A 17,085-nucleotide genomic window follows, 5' to 3' on the forward strand; every position below is an offset into this window, starting at 1 on the left:
CTATTGAGGAAACACACTAAGAGCTTGGGACCACAGTGGCATAAATAAGATAGGTTGAGAATTATATGGGAAACATCTATATCCAATAATGCTAAGTGATAATACTAATAGAGATAAATCCAGTGCACTCTAATTTATTTAAAGGTAAATAATTTACATATCTTAGTATTTTAAACCTTATTAGCAGTGAATAGTTACAATGCCTCATAATTATTTATAATACACTAGTGAGAATAAACCACTGACTTCCCAGGCATTACAATTAAGTAGACTGAACTTGTCCTAACTCGCTAAACTGAGATGAAATGGTATGCATGCTCCCTATTCCTAGCAACTATAAGAACTATCCTTCATTCTATGACAGAATAAGAGTGAGCCTGAAAGAACCATGGACCATTAGGCACACGTAACTTCTTCAGGTGGCCTGTTTGGCCTGGGTGCTGGCACCTTTATACATGGTGCTGGGGAAGGCTGCGAGCAGGACTTCCCCGAGGAGCATTGTGCACGGAAGGTAAGGTTAAATGCCAACAGTACTACCTGCCAAGGGCATTGGGTCACAGGCTGGCTTCCAGGCAAGTCTGTATACAGCCTGTCTTGAGCTCACTGTCCTCAGTCATTTCAGTGCTCACGCCACGATCTCCTAGGAGAGGAATTTTTTTTTTTTTTTTGCATCTAATGAAACAGTCAATATGGAAGGATTAAGGGACTGCTTCAGTGGAGAATGCCCTACTTCCTCCCTGTCTAGGTGACATTTGACACACAAATGGGTCCTGCTACACAGCACTCTTCATGTGTCACTGTCACTGAGTTGGCACTGGGGAGTTAGCAAAGCCCTGCTTTTCACGCACTCATGTCTCAAAGCCTACTTCCATGGCTCTCCTAATTCCTTTGTTTTATTTTGCTTGTGGTTTAAACTTGAGGCTCCATCTTCTGAGGTTCGAGATTTGTCTTTTAGATACATCTGTCTATTGTGGGGTTTAAGAGGTTCAAAGTGAACATTTCTATCAAATTGGTAATGCTTTCATCCTGTGAGTATGACCATGTATCCTTGTCTCTTTCCAACTCCTCCTTTCATTTTAAATGGGACTGCATTTAATTTTCATGTTTTTCATGTTACATTAAGTAACTACATACACAAGCAGAGTTTTCCACCAAGGACGGAGAAAACTTTAGAAGTCACACAAAATAGCAGCATAGGTGAGCTGGAAACATTCTAATGAAAGATGTCCCCAGAACGATTTTTATTGTTTCATTTTACCTTGTTCCTTGCTGTAAGTCATCAGAAGACAGAAATTTCGGGACAAACCACAGATTGCTCTAGTGGGCAGAGCTTGGAGAGAACCGAACCGTTCTCCGTGGGGCTGGCTGAAGCAGACCACAGGCACAGGAGCGCTCGGGGAGCCCACATACTCTCCCCACTTTAAGCCTTTAATCCACGACAAAGGGCTCTATAACCAAGGAAAGGGAAAAGTGTGATTTTTTTTAAAGGTGGTAAATACAGAATTACTTCTAATTTAAATCCTAAACAAGGAAGAGAAAACAATCTGATCATAAGTTCTTTGAGGACAAGAAGTATTTTACATATTTTTACTTCCCTATGTTTAGCATGTAGGAACATTTTCCTTATTTGATTTTCATTCTGTGGCTTCAGCCGAGCCTGCATGAAAATTTCTGGCTAAAAATTAAAAATTCCTTGAAATTTGAGCAGGGGAGAAAAAAATTTACCAAGGCACATTTCTTTCAGGTTAGCTGAAATACCTAAGCTGAAGTGGATGCCTATAGGGGACTGTAATGTGGAAGATAAGCCAAAAGTACATATGATAGCTACAAATTAAGACCACATGTGGCATAGACAAGCTCACTCAACCGTGAACTCCTGGAAGACAGAGGCCACCATGGACTTCTCCATGTTTCTGGGATCAGCCCCTCAGTGGATGCTTGTGACTGAATGGAAGAGCTTACCTGCAAAGCATACAGAGGGGACTAGAGCACCCAGTCCTCCAGAAAGTGCTAGGAAGTTCTGGAGAACCAAGAGCTACCCTAGAGCAGAAGAAGAGGTGGGCTCAAAGTAAGGCAGGGTGTGGGGAAGATATCGAGGGGGGACACTGGTGCTTGCCTGTGAACAGTGACCGGAGCACTTTCTCTATTTCAAGTGAAAACCAGAGTCGAGAGAAAAGCAAAAAGGGAAGAACCAGGCCCTTTTAGCATCTCTCCCCCAAATTCCGCTCTTTCCATGCTCTTTCTTTTATTGTTTTAGACTCTATTAATCTTATTTTTCAATGGTTTTTATCTGTTTTAAACATTTACAAGTTTAGTTGTTTTGCTTTCAACTTTTCAAATGTAAATCTAATAAAAATAACATACTAAGCAAATTTCAGTAATTTACACACACACACACACATACATACACACACACACACACACACACACACACACCCTGTAAATATTTTCAATGCAATTTATTTATGTTATTTTCCAAATGAATGAAAAATCAGGTATCATTGACCTACAAACTCTCTTCTTTAAAAAAACCACAGCATTCAGGAGCTCTGATGCTTCTGTCAGGCCAGTACTGGGGCAGAGAGTTTGTTTTGAGATGGGGTCTCACTGTGTTGCCTAGGCAGGTCTCCAACTCCTTCCCTTCTCAGCCTCCCAATAACTGGGACAACAGACACAGGCTACCACACCCAGCTTAATATATAGTTTTAAGTGGCATCCAGTGGTCTGGAAACAGTGAGCATCTCTGGGAAAGCTGAGGAGCTTCAGAAATGCTCACACTAGGACTGGGAGGTCAATACCAGGTATTCTGAGAAACTTTTTCTTTTTTTTTTTTGGTGTTGAGGACCAAACCCATGGCCTCATGCATAGTAGCAAGTGCTCTACCACTAAGCTATATCCCCAGTCCTTCTTATTTTTTATTCTGAGACAGAGTCTTGCTAAGTTGCTGATGTTGGCCTTGAATTTGTAATCCTCCTGTCTCAATCTCCTAAATCACTGGGATTACAGGTGTGTGCCACTGCAGCCAACTAAGCACTCTTTTCTAAGTCTTTAGCCTATGAATGCTGAACCTGGGAAAAAGTGGTGCTAAGTTCTAGTAATGCTTTATCACTCATAACTTCTTGCCTCAAGAATACTTTCGTGTGAATTGCAGAGTTTAAACTTTTGTTTTTCAGTTACATACAAAGACACATGGCAACTGCTTTATGTCAGAGTCAGCAAGAAGGAAGATCACTCTACTGAAATGCTTCTCAACTAGTTCTGGTTGTTTTTAACTATCATAATGAACTGGAATCCACAGAAGTGATAGGTCATCTGGCTGATCCTCGTAAGTTCAAGGACTGCCCCTGGGTTTCAGAGCTAGTGGCTTACGTCTGAACTCTATGCAGACACCACCTGAGGGCCAAGGAGAAACCCTGTGGAAGCTTTCACAATGCTTCAAATATAGAGAAGCAGTGGCCTAAATGCATGACATGTCAGCCAGAAGCACGGACAAGCCAAACTCTAAAGAACTTGCAACTGAGAAGTCATTATTTTGAAAAATAATGTCTGTCAGGCACCATCCTAGGAGCTGGAGACACTGTAATGAGCAAGACAAAGTCCTTTCCCATGGAGTTTCCATCAAGTAGGGCTGTGGGGGACAGAGAGTCAATAGATACAGACAGTGTGTGCCATGGAGCAAAACAAGAAGGGGAGGCAGAATGACAGAGCTGCTGTTTTAGATATTAGGGTTGGAAAGACAGAGATGCTGGGACAGAGACCTGAGTGCAGTACGGGCCAACCTGAATCCATCTGGAATTGGTCATTCCAGGGGGAGGACAGACAGTATGAAGGTCCTGAGGTGGCAACGAGGCAAGTTGGTACCACATCCCAATGCCAGCAGACACACTACCAAATTTCCATATGTAGGCCAACTTAAGACGGCTCATTAACAATAAGTACAGTAGTAAATTAGGTGGCATTTATAATTTTAAGATACATATTGTTAAATTATTTTGACAAGAAAAAGTAATGGATTATTTTTAAAAATAGCAACTATGGTAATGATAGCAGCTAAATGATTTGTAAGGCTTCAAAACACAAAATAAAAATATTCCTTTCTAACATGAAAAACAATATTGTGATCTGGTTTTAGCAAAACAAGAATGCCCAACATAATAATGATTTATAATTGAATCTTAATAGTTAAATGAGTTTGTTTGTATTTAATATGCACATTTGACATATAGGAACATAAAGAATTTATTTCTAGTGTGCAGATATATTTGAGCCATATTATTATATAAAACTGTCAAAACAAGGTTTGTGGAAATCTTCTTCTCTGAAAATGAGCACAGCTCCCTGTATCTGAGAGCCACTGCTGATCCCTTTCTAAGGATCCCTCCCCGACTGTCTTACCTCTACTGGCCTCCTGCAAACTCTCGAAGCACTCTACAGTTAACATTCTAACTTCTTCTACTACTTTTATATGAAGAACTTAATTGAAGATTAAGGCTTGCTTGATTTTTCTATTTCAAAGAAAAATTATATCTACTTCCTATTGTCAGAGGCTATACTTTTTATCATTACAATGTGGGAGGCCCAATAAATTTGTAAAGTTCCCCAGCAAGTGTAAACCAAATCAGTCACACCTCTGGCCAGTGCTCTTTTTTATTGTAGTGGTGCTGGGGCTTGAACTCAAGACTGAGGGAGTGCTAGGTGGGGTTCTACCACTGAGCCCCTTGCCAGCCCTTAAGCTTATGGCTTAAGATGACAACCAGGCCCAGACTGTGTGCTTCCATGGGCATGCTCATGTGCTCACTGGGCGCCAGTCCTGAGGGCTCCTTTCCTCGTCCTATGTGTCGCATCCTGGGAGGCTTTCCCTTGTAATAACCCTTCTCTGTCTTTCCTGAGGAGGGCCACAGTCTGACATGACCAATTCTTTCCCTCTGAGCTCGAAGGCACTCTTTTTCTCTCACTGGCACAGCATTTACCACACATAGGATACTGCTTTAGCTGCCTGAGCCTATCTTGCAGGGCTGTTCACAACCAAGACCACACCTTTTCATTTCTGGGCCTCCAGAGCCCACATGAAGGCCTAGAACCACAGGAGTCCCATCAGGTTTTGCTGAATTCTACTAAAATATGAGTGACATACCGGACAGGTAATTTCTTTGACCTGCTCCCGGGTCTCCCTGAAAGCAAACTGTACTAACAGCCCCACAGCAGCTGGAAGTTCTCCTTCAATGTTAAGTTTGGCTCCAGGTCTATTGGCGTGGGCTGTGTGGAACAGCTGACGAGGGGTCTGCCCATAGGTTTTTATCATGGTCTCTAGGGCTCGTCTCTGAACTGGATCTTCAACTGCAGAGACATCCATTCCAAAATACGTCTGCAGGGTAAAAGAGCAAAAGAACATAAGACATCTGATGAGTAAGACTTGGCTTGGTGCCAAAGGGAAACCAAGATTGGTTTTATTCTTTAGACAATGGCTTGCTCCTCTCTATTTCAAATGCAAATGATTTAAGATATTTTTGATCAGGTTAGCTACCTATTAATGGTCTGAGATCAGAATAGGAATAATCAATGTCTCTAAATGAGTGAATTAAAAACAATGTATCTTGTCTGATGTTAACTAGGTTTGTTTATAAAACAATTTAAACTTAATGCCTGAGAATATCATACAAGATTTCATGTGTAATATGAAGCTACTAAAGAAGTTGCTGTCCAAAGTAATATATAATAAAAGGAATAACTGAAGTTAAAATACAATGAAAATTGCAAGTGGTCCCTGGTGAGTAGCAATGAAAGCTCCAAGCCTGTTGATGGAAGGGGTGCGATTTTGTGTTTCTTGGGTGGCCATACTTTGAGGTCAGATGGACGTGCTATGTATTCACTCCTTCACATCCAAAGCTGGCAGCGGGCCACAGACCTGTTACATGTTGTGCAAACCCACGTGGACAGTCTAGCTTTTGGCATTAAGCCAGTCACAGCCGACTTTAATTTACATATCTGGGTAATAGCATTTCTATAAGCATCAAAATAAAATGCCCAAACACTTCAAGTTAAATAATCTTCATCTTTACTACCCCCACTCTCTACCTCCAGCATCAGGGACCAAATAGTCATTGCAAATGCCTGTTGAACTAGGGCCATTCACAGGGCTGCCTGACTGCATGTACTCAAAAAATCTGATGAGCTCTTTTCAAATTTACTTTAAAATAGTGCTTCTTTACATTTGGTGCTATAAGTTTCTAAGGGAACCCCAAGTAATTATGAATGATGAATTAAGGAAGGTAAAAGGCATCTGTATATGTCTTTTGGAAAAGTCAACAGTTATTTGTACTTAATTGTATGGTAGCCATTATCCTAATATGAATTTGATTCCTCCCATAAGAGGCTGGTATTGTCATTCACACTTTATAAAAGTACACATTTAGGTACAGAGAGGTTAAGCCATCTGCCCAAGGTCCCACAAGTGGTGGGGTCAGAGTGGGGATCTGAACTCAATTCTGAACTTAGACACTAGGCACTTAACCACTACATCGCCCCATGAAGTGAATGTTATTCAGTGCTGAGAGCCACAGCCAAAGGGGCCCCAGCAAACTTCCAGCTGCCAGCAAGCTTCAGACTGCCCCAGCAACATCACCGCAGAGGAGCCAATCAGCTAGATGATTTTTTCCTCCCACAATCCTCCTCCTCTTGAGGCCGATTGGCTGGGTTGCGTGGGCAGAGCCAAAGAAGTCACCCAATGAGCAGCTCCGTGGAGGAGCCAATCAGCTAGATGTTGCTGGGGCAGCTGTGAGCCAATCATCAGCTGGCAGTCTGAAGGGCAGGGAAACAGCCCAATGAACATCACCGCAGAGGAGCCAATCAGCTAGATGTTGCTGGGGCAGTCTGAAGCTTGCTGGCAGCTGGAAGTTTGCTGGGGCCCCTTTGGCTGTGGCTCTCAACAATTCAGCCCCTAGAACAATAGTATAAACACTATCCTTTTACAAATACTGAAGACCCAATGAATTAGTGAAAAACCTCCCAGTCAGATGAAAACTCCCTTGCAGCTTCAGCCTTCAGATAGGTTTTTTCCAAGTACTTTTAATGTGATTTTATTTAAGAATAACTGAAAAGGTGCAAAAGTTCCTAATTGCTCTAAAAGTCGTATTTTAGGATCAAATATGAATGAAGCTAAAAAATTATATCTGAACCCTTCATTTTATACTCAGTGGGATTCAGGACATGTTATTCCAAAACACAGCACCTAGGCACACTGAATGTTTTAAGCCAGAGGAAGGACTCTCTGATCTTCCATGAAGCTGATCATAAAACCTAGAAAGGGTTTTTTTGGCCTTGCCTTGAAGCAGGTCAGAAGACCCTCTTGTGAGAGGTGCCCTCCCCCTCCCCTAGTGGAAGAGCATCCTGAGCTCCACAGTCAGGGTAGAGGACACATAGAGAGGACAGAGCCAGTAAGCCTCATGGTTTCCCCCGGTTTCTTGCACGAGGCTCAGACATTTTTTTATCCTATCCTATTCCTCCACGATGCTTCCCTTTCCATTAAACTCAGCATAAAAATACCGGGTTTAAACACTTTTGGGGTCTTCATTTTCTTAACATTCTTATGGCACATAAATTTCAAATGAGATAAATCTGAATGCCTTTCTCTTGTTACCTTTTTATTCCAGAAGCCTCAGTCAATGATGGGTAGAAGGAAAAGGTCTTTTTCCTCCTCTACTACTATTTTATATAAAATTATTATCTCCTTTTTCAAAATAACTTTTCCAAAGCATATATCTTCTATTGGAATAATCGGTAAACCTGTCTTACTCTCTTTTCCAGATAATAAATCTCTTAAGGAATTTCATTTTATATAACCTTGGAGGTACCCCACATAATTGCATAGCAAAAGGGACTAAAGAGAATTTTATTTTTAAGAATGAATCTCTGGGGGCTGGGGATGTGGCTCAAGCGGTAGCGCGCTTGCCTGGCATGCGTGCGGCCCGGGTTCGATCCTCAGCACCACATACAAACAAAGATGTTGTGTCCGCCAAAAAATAAATAAATATTAAAAAAAAAAAAGAATGAATCTCTGGCATAAATAAGCATAGGTATAGAGTTGTTTGTGCATTTTAGCTACATTTGTTATAAAACACTTATAGATTTGTCACAATCTATGGAGAAAATTACAGTTGGAGGGGAAGTCCAAGATCAGTTGATTTCAACCTTCTTTTTTTTAAGTTAGGGAAGCCATGAGGTTAAACATCACATGCAGCGAATTAACAGGTTATCTCTATACTTGTACCGAGTGACTCCTAGGCAGCATCAGCAAATATTGTTCTCATCATCAACTGCTTTTTAAACATTCTGCTTCCAGAGACATTTCCTTAAACAGGCCTCAGAAGAACCCCTCTTCCACAGCAGGGTAGACCTATCTACTCCACCTCTCCTCCTAACCCCATCTACCCTCAATACCTCTGTACCCCAAAGCCTAGCAAGAGAAATATTTCTTGAGTAGATAATATTTTCAAAATAAAAGGTTAGTTTATCCAACAACATAAAAAATACATGTGAAAGTGTTACAATTATACTTCTAGGAAACCAAAGAAATAACCTCAAGGATATTAAACAGATATTAAACAGATTCTAACTAAATATCCAACAGCATACTGGTAAAATAAATCACTATACTTGGAGTAGTAAGTAGCCATTAAAAATCATATGAAATGATATCTAGTGATCTGAGTAATTTAAGACTAATTGTTCAGAAGAGAAAAAGGGTACCTAACTGTACTAATATTATTATACTACTGGAATAATGTACAGAAAAAAGTCTGGAAGCTGGTTTTCATATTTCTCTTGGGATGGTGACATCAAACCTTATTTATAAATTTCTTCCTTTTGCCAGTCTGTATGTTGTAATTTTCCTACCAAGGCACATGCATTGCTTCTGTAATAAGGAAAAATGATGTTATTTTCAAACAGAGCATGTGCATAGGAGAGTGTGCAGAAAAGAGTTAAAGTGGCAAGCTGACTGTTCTCCTTGGAAAGATATGCTTGCCAGGTGGCACGTGGCTGGTGTCTGGGAACTTGGCAGTCAGAGCCTTCCCACCACTGTGCCTACACTGCTCAATGCTGTGCTTGCTGAACACCTGTTGTCCTCTGGGAGTCTGGAGCTCCAGCATGTGCAAAGCAGATGGTGCCTCTGTGACCAGCCCCAAAAGGCCCTGGTGCTCAGTCTCTGACAAGCATCCTGGCAGACAATAATACTTCACGTGTGTCACAACCTGTTGCTGGAGGAAGTAAGTGTGTTCTTGTGCTTCGCCAGGAGGAGACTGGAGGAGGTTTGTGCTGGCTTCTCCCAGACTGTGCCCCATGTTCCTCTTCCCTTTGCTGATTTTGCATTGTACCCTTCCCCATTACAAATCTGATTTGCATGATAAGTCCTTAAATCCACCCAGTAAATTACTGAACCTGGGGGTGGTCTTGAGGAACCTTTAACATGTACCTAAGATATTTCTTAAAAGTTGAAATATAAAACCTCAAAAATCTTGGGTAAGAATAACAAATCAGTATAATTGCCAATTCTGTTTGATAAGTTGGGTATTTTAAAGAAACAGCCTACCAGGTAACTAAAATATCCAGGTTCTATCTTATGTATGCGCAGATTATTGTAAGAGTCACTTACAGCAGGATGAAAAACATTGATGGCTTGAACAGAAGCCTTTCCCTTCTGCTTGTACCCGAACACCAAGTCAATCCAGTGACAGATGTTCTGGGACACATGGTCAGATTCTAGAGCCTGCCGGTGGATGAGGATAAAAAGGCGAGGATCGTTACGTGCCCACGGGGGAAGGTTGACGTGATTAACCCGTTCACCATTCTGACGCACACCAAAATCAAAACCTAAACGAGAAGATTAATATCAATGTTTACTTCCCAAAGCATGCTTCACTCAGCGTACAGAGTAGGCCTCAAGAGCTCTTGGCCTCAGCAGATGAGTATTCCCAAGCTAGGAGCGTTGACTTTTGCAGTAAGAAACACAACTGCTCGCTCACTTTCTGATTTAAGGAGAGGGCTGTGTGCATAAATGCTATCAGGATTAAACTTAAGATCTTTCAACTTGATCCATGTAGCACTTTATACCCACAAATTAGATGAAGAAAAAGTAGAAAACCATTGCTCACAAATTCCAAATTCCCATTAATCAAATCTACAAATGAGACAAGTTCTTAAATATCTAGTCAATTGTAAACTTGATTAAAATCAAACTAAAACTTCAATTTTTTTGGTATTAACATTTAAATGAATTTATTTAGTGAGTTATAATTATTTAAGAATTTTTAGTAAATAGTATTCTGTACTTTGAAAAACCCAACCAATACAAAGCACATGCAATCCTAGAATAAACTGAGAGTGCCTATTAATTTCATGGGTATCTGTTCTGATTTCATTTCTACAATGCACTGCTGTTCCAACAAAGTGATACCAGCACGTGGAATACCAGGATCCTTTCGTGACACAAATGAGCTCATCTCTGTCTGTCTCAGTCTGTTAGCCCAAAAAAATCCTTGGAAATGTTATTAAAAAAAAAAATCATCGGGGCTGGGGATGTGGCTCAAGTGATAGCGCACTCGCTTGGCATGCACAGGGCGCTGAGTTCGATCCTCAGCACCACATTAAAAAAATTTAAAAAAAAAGATGTTGTATCCACTGAAAAACTAAAAATAAATAAATAAATATTTAAAAATTCTCTCTCTCTTTTAAAAAAAAAATCGTCCTAAAAGAAATACCTTTGATTAAAAATGTTTTTGTGCTACAGTTTACGGACAGAAAAGCTAAACAATATAGCAGACAAAAATTAAAAAGGATCTTTTGAAAACTGAGTAAGATCCCTATATAATTGAAGTATTGTCTACTTCTTGATTGTGCATGAATAAAGTAGAAAGATCTTTTTTCACCAATTTTGAAAGTGTTTTGAAATGATACAATGTGAGGTATAAACTGAGGGCTTACATAAAATTACCATGGGGTGAGATGGGGGCTATCTGAGAGCTCCCAAGTATTCTGGAGCAGCCCAGGGCCAGTTTTGGAGGTCCTAGCCCAGGCACCTGCAGAGCTCCAGGAGATCAGTGTGCAGCTATTTTCATTTTGGGAAATGAAAACATTATCACACTCTCTCAGAAGTACAAGTTAGGAGTGATTTGCTGCTGGGGGCTGGAGCTGTAGCTCAGTGACAGAGCGCTTGCCTCATACATGTGAGGCTCTGGGTTCAATCCTCAGCATCACATGAAGATAAACAAAATAAAGATATTGTGTCCATATATAACTAAACTATTTAAAACAGAGAAATTATTTTCTGCTGTACCTTCACGGTTGACTAAGAACTCAGGAAGATAGAAAAACTCTGGAATAAGCTCCTTCACATCAGTCATGGATTCAAAAGACGAGAGGCGCCAAGTTGTATTTGTAGAATGAAAAGTTCTGTCTGGAATGTCAAAACTTTGATCTACAAAGAAATACAAATAATATAGTTAAGACACAGAGACTTAATTTCATTTGAAGCCTGTCATAACTTTTGCTACTTCAAAAAGATCAAAATAATGTTCATTTTGTTTGTTCATAGTTTAAGAGAGAATTTATATCCTTGAAAATATGTATTTCCATAAATAATTTGAGACCAGTTCCATTATTTTTCACCTCAATCATGATTTCATAATATACATACTGCTTAATTGATTACTATATTATTACCCAAGTATAATAAAAGTTCCATAAAAGTAGGAGCCTGGCTATCTGTCACTCATACTAGTACATAATGGACACACAACAATTTCTTTACTGAGTGAATGAATTATAAAGAAGGAAAACAAGGGATTTTGAATATTTTTTAACATATTTGTTGTCCATTTATATTTCTCTTTTGAGACGTGTTTAGTTCTTTTGCTCATTCATTAATTGAGTTATTTTTTATTTTACTTTTTGCAATGCTGGGGATTGAACCCAGGTAGAGTGCATGCGAGGCAGGCATTCTACTAACTAAGCTATTTCCCCAGCCCTGAGTTATTTTGTTTTTGGTGTTCAGTCTTTTGAGTTCTTTATATATTCTGGATATTAATCCCCTGTTGGAGGAACAGCTGATAAAGATCTTCTTCCATTGGGTTCTCTCTTCATGCTCTTGTTTCTTTGCTGTGCAGCTTTTTAAACTGATGCCACCCCAAATACTGATTCTTGGTTTCATTTCTTGTGTTTTATGCCTGCACTGATATGTTGGAGTGTTGAGCCTATGTTTTCTTCTAGCAGTTATAGAGTTTCTGTCCTAATTCTAAGGTCTTTGACTCACTCTGAGTTGACTTTTGTGCAGGGTGAAAGATAGGGATATAGTTTTACCCTTTTACATATGGACATCCAGATTTCCTAGCACCATTTATTAAAAAGCCTGTCTTTTCTCTAACATATGATTTTGGTACTTTTGTCAATTATCAGATGACTGTATCTATGTGAATTTGTCTCTGTGCCTTCTATTCTATTCCCTTGGTCTTCCTGTCTGCTTTGATGCCAATACCATACTGTAAAATTTGAGGTTTGGTATTGAGATGCTTCTGGCATCATTTTTGTTGCTTAAGATTGCTTTGGCTATTCTGGGTCTTTTATTCTACCAAATTAATTTTAGGACTATTTTTCCCCTAGTTCTGTGAAGAATGTCATTAGTATTTTTATGGGGATTGCATTGAATTAATATAAAGCTTTTGGATGGCCAGCAAATAAATGGAAAAAATGTTCAGTATTCCTAGAAATTAGAGAAATAAAAATCAAAATTACATTGAGATTTCATTTCACTCCAGTTAAATGGCAATCATCAAGAACACAAATAATAATAAATGCTGGCAAGAATGTGGGAAAGAAGGTACCCATACATTGTTAGTGGGGCAGCAAATTAGTATAGCCACTTTGGAAAGCAGTATAGAGCTTCCTCAAAAGACTAGGAATGAACCACCATATGACCCAGCTATGCCATGCCTTGGTATTTATCCTAAAGTGCTAAAATCAGCATACTATAGTATATGGGCATATTAGTAATGTGTATAGCAGTGTAACTGCTGTAAACCAGCTTAGGTGCCTGGTAACAGATGAATGGATAAACAAAATGTGGTATATATACACAGTGGAGTTTTATTCAGCTACAAAGAAGAATGAAATTATGGCATTTGCTGATGATTTAAAATAATCATAATGTTGAAAAATCTTTAAAAATGAACTGCATACACTATAAAATTAGGGTACATTTTATGGTTTGTAAAATACATCTCAATTTTTAAAAAGTGAACTCGATGTTTTTAAGCAGACATGTTTAAATTGAAGCTAAAAATTGAGACAATAGTAAGATGATTTCATGTACTACAGCTCTTTTGAGGAAGATTTTGGTGAAGGAATAAATAGAATTCCTGTGATGTCATTAGTCTCATTAAGTTCTCAAGAAGTCAGAAAAAACAAAAGATTTCTTTGTTCTGATGACCCAATAGACTTTCTGTGCAGTTATAAAAAACACCCTTACCTTGATAGGCTAAGAACATTTTGGTGAAAGGAGGCATCCTGACCAGGAAGTGGAGCACAGTGCCGCTGTTGGAGTAGTGGGAACCGTAGTGGTAGGGCTGCACGGGGGGCATGGGGTCATCCTCCCTGGCTCCTTTGCGGTACTCTTCCTCCAGATACTGAAGGCAACAAAGCCCCAGAAGACTAATGATCATGTGCTTCCGGCAACACTGGGAAAGTGCTGCTTCCCCTTTCATCCTTCCCTGTCACCCATGCTCTTCTCCCTGGCCTGTCTGCCCACTCTTGACCAGAGACCTCAACCACCTAGAGAGTCTAGGAGTCTGTCCTGAACCCTGTGAGCCTGACCACCTGAGCTCACCCTGCATCTGCACCCCTGTGCTCTTAATTACTCATAAAACCCACCTGCCCTGCATCCTCCCTCCAGCACACCAGCTCCCAACATCTAAGTGGATCAAGCACCCAAGGAATGGGAGCTGCTCCCATCTCTAGAGAGGCCTGCATTTGAATAGCGTTTCACCTTGTCCATACAGAATGTTTCTCCAGAAGGGGAAATGCAATAGAAATGCAGACATCACCCATTATTACAGAGTTACTATAATACTGCATGGCTGCTCTGCAGTATGTTACACAGAGGTGGAAAAGAACATGGTGATCTTTTATGATTCCTGTATTCCCAACATGAAGGAGGAAGTTAACATCTGTGTACATCACTGTGTACATCTCCCCTTGGTTCTGTCTGGCTCCATAACAAAGTCAGGTGTACTGGATCTTTGAATCCCTTTCATACTCCTATAGACAGCCCCACTTTCAAGTGCAAAATCAAACTGTGACAGTCACGGGTTCTTAGAGGAATGTTTTAGGAACTGTGATATAAAACAATGTGTGAATATGAGAAAACTGTTTCAGCTGCTTTTATCTAGATACTGTTGTGAAGATCATAATTGTGGCAAGTGAGCTTTTTATATTTCCAATAGAATTCCAATAATACTAATATCACAGAAAAAGGTAATTAATTCATTTCTACTTTCAAAATTGAAAATCTGGTAAATTTCTGTTTTGATAAACCAATGCATACTTTTTAATGATTAATAAGGTTTATGATATACAATCAATATTTTAATATTGCTATGTAAATTACACTGGGGGATATAAATAGCAGGTCCTTGGAAAGCTTTATGATTTTTATAAGAATTACAATTATGTATTTGAATAACAATGGATTATTAGCTTTCAATTTATGCCAAAATAAAGGTATTCTTTTTCTTAATTATCTTGAGTTCTCAGAAAATTGATTTCATATAATGATTTCTAGTTGTCAGTCAATTAAAGTACAAGGAAATGAAAAGAAAAAGCAATAGTATAAATTTAAAATTAGGTAATCACAAGTCTATAAACAAAACCCCATTTTTCATTTATCATAGAATGAACAGAAGCTAAAACTACCTTGTATGTGTCCACATAGCGGTCTTCTTTTTCTTTGTACTGCACAGCTATAGGCTTAGAGAGATTTCTACAAAGAAAAGGATAACGGGAAAAGTCTGAAACAACTCGATACTGCCAGGACTAAACTGTGTTTCATACTGGGAGTAAACAAGGGATCCACGAAATGCTTGGCCCTTATTTTATGCTTACACGTGTTGCTTTGCAATCAACAGTCACCACTTAAAACTATGGCTGTTTAAACAACTAAGGTAGAATTCTTCATCAGGTCTGTACTGTATTAGAATTCCTAACTCATGTGTAACCTCAACAAGAAGAGCTGCTCCCCCTCTTTCCTCAGCCTCCCCAAGTCATAACTGATGCTGCCAATGGCAGCTGATTTTGTCAAAACCTGAAAGTTCTTGCTCCATTTTCCAGACTCTATATGAGTCAGGCAGAATAAAGTAAAGGGATGTTTGGACAGTAATTATAATCATGAGGGGAGGCTATGTAATTATGAGCCTAGTTAGTAAAAAATTGAATATATGACACATGCTTAAAATGACCAAGTTGAGATTTGGAGTGAGTACTGCAATAAATATCATGCAATCTAATCAGGAGTTGAGGGATGCACTGAGCACAGTGAGGGTATGTGTGCACACTAATTAAAAACCTTGGTCAAAAGTAAGAACAGTTTTATAGAATAAATATGAATTCACATCTCAAAATCAGAGAAAATCTTGTTTAAGATCCTGGCATGTGGGGCTGGGGCTATAGCTCAGCGGTAGAGTGCTTGCCTAGCACATGTGAGGCCCTGGGTTTGATCCTCAGCATCACATACAAATGAGTAAATAGAATAAAGGTATTAAAAACAAAAAGATCCTGCCATGTAATTTATAGTAATTGTTGTGGCTGACAAATTAGAAATTATCATTGAGCAAACAGAATAAACTAAAAAATCAGTTGCAATACTACTACTCACAGGTAATTATTTCCATATATACTTGCCCAGATTGTTTTCATTGATCTACACACATATTTACTGCTTTTTAAAGTAAAAAAAAATTCAATGCTGACAATATACTATATATATATATATATATATATATATACACACACACACACACACACACACACACACACACACACACAGTATTGGGGAAACCTGGGGAACTCCAAGCTAACATCCTAGCCCTTTTTAATTTTGAGACACAGTCTCACTAAGTTGCTTAGGGCCTTGCCAAGTTAGGTCTGGCCTCCAACTTGCAATCCTCCTGCCTCAGCATCCTGGGTCACTGGGATGACATGTGTGTGCTATTATGACTGGCTATGGTATTGTTTTTTTTTTTTAATTAATTTTTTTTGAGAGAGAGAGAGAAAGAGAGAGAGAGAATTTTAATATTTATTTTTTAGTTGTTTTTTTTTTTCGGTGGACACAATATCTGTGTTTGTATGTGGTGCTGAGGGTCGAACCCGGGTCGCACACATGCCAGGCGAGTGGGCTACCGCTTGAGCCACATCTCCAGCCCTATGGTATTGTTTTAATAGCTACAACATGTAACAATCTAATTAAACCTAGTGTTGGGCATTTAGGGTTTTTTTTTTCTAAATTTTAGCTACTTTGAAAAAATGATTTGAGGACTATACTTGTGGCTAAATCTTTGCAAGCAGAACCAGATGCCAAAAAAATGCAATGATCTAGGCAGAAGTGGTTCCTAGGTTCATGAAACCTATGGCTAGTGGGAGTCTTTGTGGTAGAGCCCACATCCTTCAGTATTTTCTAAGAAAAAATTCCTAGAAGTTAAATTGCTATACAGAGTATGCACATTTTAAGTTCTCTGGATAGACATTGTCAAACTGCCTTTTAGAAAGAGCAAATTTCTTCATACCAGCAATGCATAAAATGCTTAAATGTCACTACAGTGTATAAAAATGCCACTTGCTCTTTTTAAAATTGACAATGTATTAAGATGAACCCAATTTCTTGAGAACGGTCTGAGTCAGGCACCCCTCCCTTTTTTTTTTGGCAGTTATAATTAAGATAGGTTAATATACCAAGTGGAATATTTGGAATAAAATTTTCCTTAAATTACACAAGACAAAAAAATTCAAGCTAAATAAACACAGTATTCTCTCATGAACTAGGCCTAT

General features: G+C 39.2%; 1 protein-coding gene across 5 annotated transcripts in view; it reads right to left on the reverse strand.

Moving 5' to 3' along the window:
• Window positions 1-17,085, reverse strand: part of Lyst (lysosomal trafficking regulator) — a 152,773-nt gene that overhangs the window by 21,784 nt on the left and 113,904 nt on the right. For 4 of the 5 annotated variants that reach the window (XM_005320356.5, XM_040278134.2, XM_078023088.1 and 1 more), the window contains 6 exons: window positions 14,959-15,025; window positions 13,517-13,673; window positions 11,330-11,470; window positions 9,650-9,867; window positions 5,135-5,365; window positions 1,259-1,448 (listed from right to left, as the gene is read on the reverse strand). In XM_005320356.5, the coding sequence (XP_005320413.2) occupies window positions 1,259-1,448; window positions 5,135-5,365; window positions 9,650-9,867; window positions 11,330-11,470; window positions 13,517-13,673; window positions 14,959-15,025 (1,004 nt within the window). Of the gene's footprint in view, window positions 1-1,258; window positions 1,449-5,134; window positions 5,366-9,649; window positions 9,868-11,329; window positions 11,471-13,516; window positions 13,674-14,958; window positions 15,026-17,085 lie in introns of those variants that run through there. The other variant, XR_013426631.1, reaches the window with a different exon arrangement.

The sequence above is a fragment of the Ictidomys tridecemlineatus genome, chromosome 10 (assembly GCF_052094955.1).
Source record: "Ictidomys tridecemlineatus isolate mIctTri1 chromosome 10, mIctTri1.hap1, whole genome shotgun sequence".
Lineage (NCBI taxonomy): Eukaryota > Metazoa > Chordata > Mammalia > Rodentia > Sciuridae > Ictidomys > Ictidomys tridecemlineatus.